Source organism: Drosophila montana, unplaced genomic scaffold, assembly GCF_035044405.1.
Source record: "Drosophila montana isolate Dmon_TW-CO22-7 unplaced genomic scaffold, ASM3504440v1 contig_3231_1, whole genome shotgun sequence".
NCBI lineage: Eukaryota > Metazoa > Arthropoda > Insecta > Diptera > Drosophilidae > Drosophila > Drosophila montana.
The window spans coordinates 129,008-132,177 of NW_026998113.1; the positions used below are offsets into that span (position 1 = coordinate 129,008).

The 3,170-nt window shown below is 42.9% G+C and overlaps 1 protein-coding gene across 1 annotated transcript; it reads right to left on the reverse strand.

Annotated features, from left to right (window-relative positions):
- Positions 1–210: 210 nt before the first annotated feature.
- lin-28 lies at positions 211–3,170 on the reverse strand. The gene is made up of 5 exons (XM_064690114.1): positions 2,836–3,170; positions 808–926; positions 597–745; positions 379–535; positions 211–300 (listed from the first exon to the last, which is right to left on the reverse strand). Exons 1-5 carry the CDS (start codon positions 2,912–2,914, stop codon positions 211–213), a joined length of 594 nt encoding a protein of 197 aa, XP_064546184.1. The 5' UTR covers positions 2,915–3,170.

Here is a 3,170-nt window from a genome sequence, read left to right on the forward strand (position 1 = left end):
CTATCACTTAACTATAGTTTAGGCGCCTGCACCGCCTACTTCGTGGCGCCCCAAAACTGTTTAATATCTAGTTTCGCATAAGAAAATGACTGCACTTATACGAGGCTGTGGGTTGTACGTGAGGTATTTCTTTGATTTGATGCATTTTGTACGTTGTTGTTAGGTGTATTTTTTACAAGTTTTGAACTTCAAATATGCCCCATCGTTGCGCTAGGGAGCTGCTGCTGCTGCTGCTGCTGCAGAGCTAGCCTCAGCTGCCTCTTCGCTGGCAATGCTTTTGCTGCGCCTGCTGGTTCGTGTCTGTGGAAGAATGTGAAATTAGCTAGACTCTCACTTGCCACCACACCACAAAACATGGTGTATTTGCGTGTAACTCACCACCGCGGCGCTGCGATGCGGGCAATCGGCATGCAGATGGTCCTCGCTGCGGCAGCGATGGCAGCGCTTCGGCTGCGGCCCTATCGCGCACTCCGATGCAATATGATTGGCGAATTCGCCGCAATTGTAGCAGCGCATGCGGCGAGTTTTTCTATTGCTGCGAATTGAGTTGAATACGGCTTAGATTTAAGTTTGCGGCCTGTGCAAATGCCACTTACATGCGCGGCCGATAGGTGCTGCCGTGACAATCATCGCCCTGCCGTCCCGAGACACGTGTCGCCTCCAGGCCGCGTGCCGTGCGCTGGCACTCGAACTCCACCTCCTCCTGCTCGCCCAGCGAACGAAAGCCGGCCATTTGTATGACACTCTGTGTGTGTGGCAACATTTGAGTGACATTAAGTGTGTGTGTGGGTGTGTGTGTTTACTCACCTGATGCACAAAAACCTCCTGGCCGCCATCGTTGGGCGTTAGAAAGCCCCAGCCCTTGGCCACGTTAAACCATTTGCATTTGCCCAGACGCACACAGCCGCATTCCTCGCCGGGCGAAGCTGTAAGCACACACATATACACATACATATATAAAGGATGGTGAATCAAGCATTTGAGTGGCAACAGGGCCTCAGCTATCCTGAATATCCTGCCTGGGCATTGCTGCAATTGTCTTTTGTTATTCAAATTGAGCAGCAGCTGAACAACTTTTATGCCTGGCCGTGTCCTTGTCCCATTTGCCGCAAGCCAATGCTCAAGACAACCAAACCGAAAACTCTGCCACGGCAACAGCAACAACAACAACAAGAACAACAACAATTGGAAAACAGGTTTCGTTGTTTTTAATAAGAATATATTTATTATATATTTTTTCTTTTGGATTGAATTGAATTGAATGCTTGGGAGCTGTTGTTGTTCCACTTTTTATTTCTTTATCTACGAAATGCGCGAGTTTCATCTATAAGCACTCACACACTCACACGCACACACACACACGCACACGCGTGCGTTTCATTCATTTGCTGCGTTCATTCATAATTTGGTATTTCGATTGCGTTCCATTTTCGGCCGCTTATCTTTTGGTTTGCGTTTGTCTCGTAGTATCTGACAGATACATAGATACTGCCACGCACTGCAATGCATGCACGCTGGCTGATAGCTCTTATCTGAAAAGCCTATACATACATATATACATATATATGTGTGTAGTGTTTGTGATTTTCTTGAGGGTTGTTGCTGCCGGACCTTAAGAGTGTTTTGTTTGTCTTATTGAAACATTTTCTGCTTCATTAAGAATTTTGTTGTGAATATTTCAATTGAAGAGGAGTTTTTGGATATTGATTGAGGGCAATAACACAAGATATTATTTGGGTAATCAAGATATTAATTAGTTGCTTTTATAAAGTTTTTATAGCTCATTTTGGCAGCAACTTGAGAACGTTTTTAGTGAGATCTTATAGCTAACTTGATAGAATTTATAGATTTTCTAATGCAACTCGTTTAAAATTAAGTTAATATATATAAATATATTTCTTATATTAAAGATATATTTTGCTGATGTAACATAGTTTCCATAGCTGTATAAATATATAAAATGTATATCAAATATAGTCATCATGGAACGCACAATTCTATGATACATCTTTGGCGGCGACTTTCCCATTGTAAAATCTCTCAATTAGTTTAAAAATATATGCAAGATCTTTAACAAAAACTACCACCATATGCCTGAATGACTTCTAATGTTCGGGGAAACGCGCCTATTTCCCTATTAACGTCTTATTTTTCTGGGCAACTCACTGAAGTATGAAAAAGAAGCGCCCAAATTTGCTTACACAATTTGTAAGACGATAAACTTGTTTTGTAACTTAAAAAAAAACTTGTAAATTGGAGAGAAACGCCAAAAAAAAGTTATTAAAATAATGCAGTCAAGTAAAATGCCTAAGCCGGAAAAATCTATGAGAAATGTGCAGAAAATGTTGCCCACAGAGCAGGCAGGGGAGAAGAGGGCGGTTTCTGCACATTTTCCGCTGCATTCAGCGGGGTGTGGGCTGTAGGCAGTGGGGTGGGGGGAGTGAATGCGTTTCGATTTGCAAGCATTTGAGGGTTGATCTGCGTTCGCCCCTAAGCCGAGCTGCCTGAGCATATATAAAATAAAGCAAAAAACAGTTTGCCAATAAAAAAGTCGAATGCCAAAAGCAAAACAGAAATGCGGAAAACAAATATAAAGAACTGCGCAGTACATAACAAAACGAAACGAAAATAACAAAAAAACAAGCGATCGCTGCGGCCAATCAGCGTCGAGTTTGATAAGATTTCGTTTTTTATAGAGCAGCAGCCACATAAACAAAAGTGAAACTTGTTTTTTGCTTTGGCCTTACATGTTTTGGATACGCACTGTTTCTTATTTGGGAGTCTGTGCGGGAAAGGGGGGCTACAGAGAGGGGTGGGGTGGGTGATATTTAATACCTGGCGCTGTGCCTGGCGAGGAGCTGTTCCTGGCGCCGCCTTCAGCTGCTGGCTCGCTGCTTAAATTTTGATTTTCCATGCTGTTTTGCTGTAGATTTCAATTTTGTTTGGCTTCAATTCTCGGTATTGCTTATGAGTGTGTGTTGTGTGTCAACTGCTGCATATTTCCGCTGCCCACACTATTAAACACCAAAATATACACAAACGCACACACGCATAAATGCAGTTACAGATACATGCACGGACGCACGCACATGCGACGTAAACGAAACGAAACGGAATGGAAATGAAACGAAACAAAACTCGGAAAACGAACTCGATTGAAAAACGCTGCC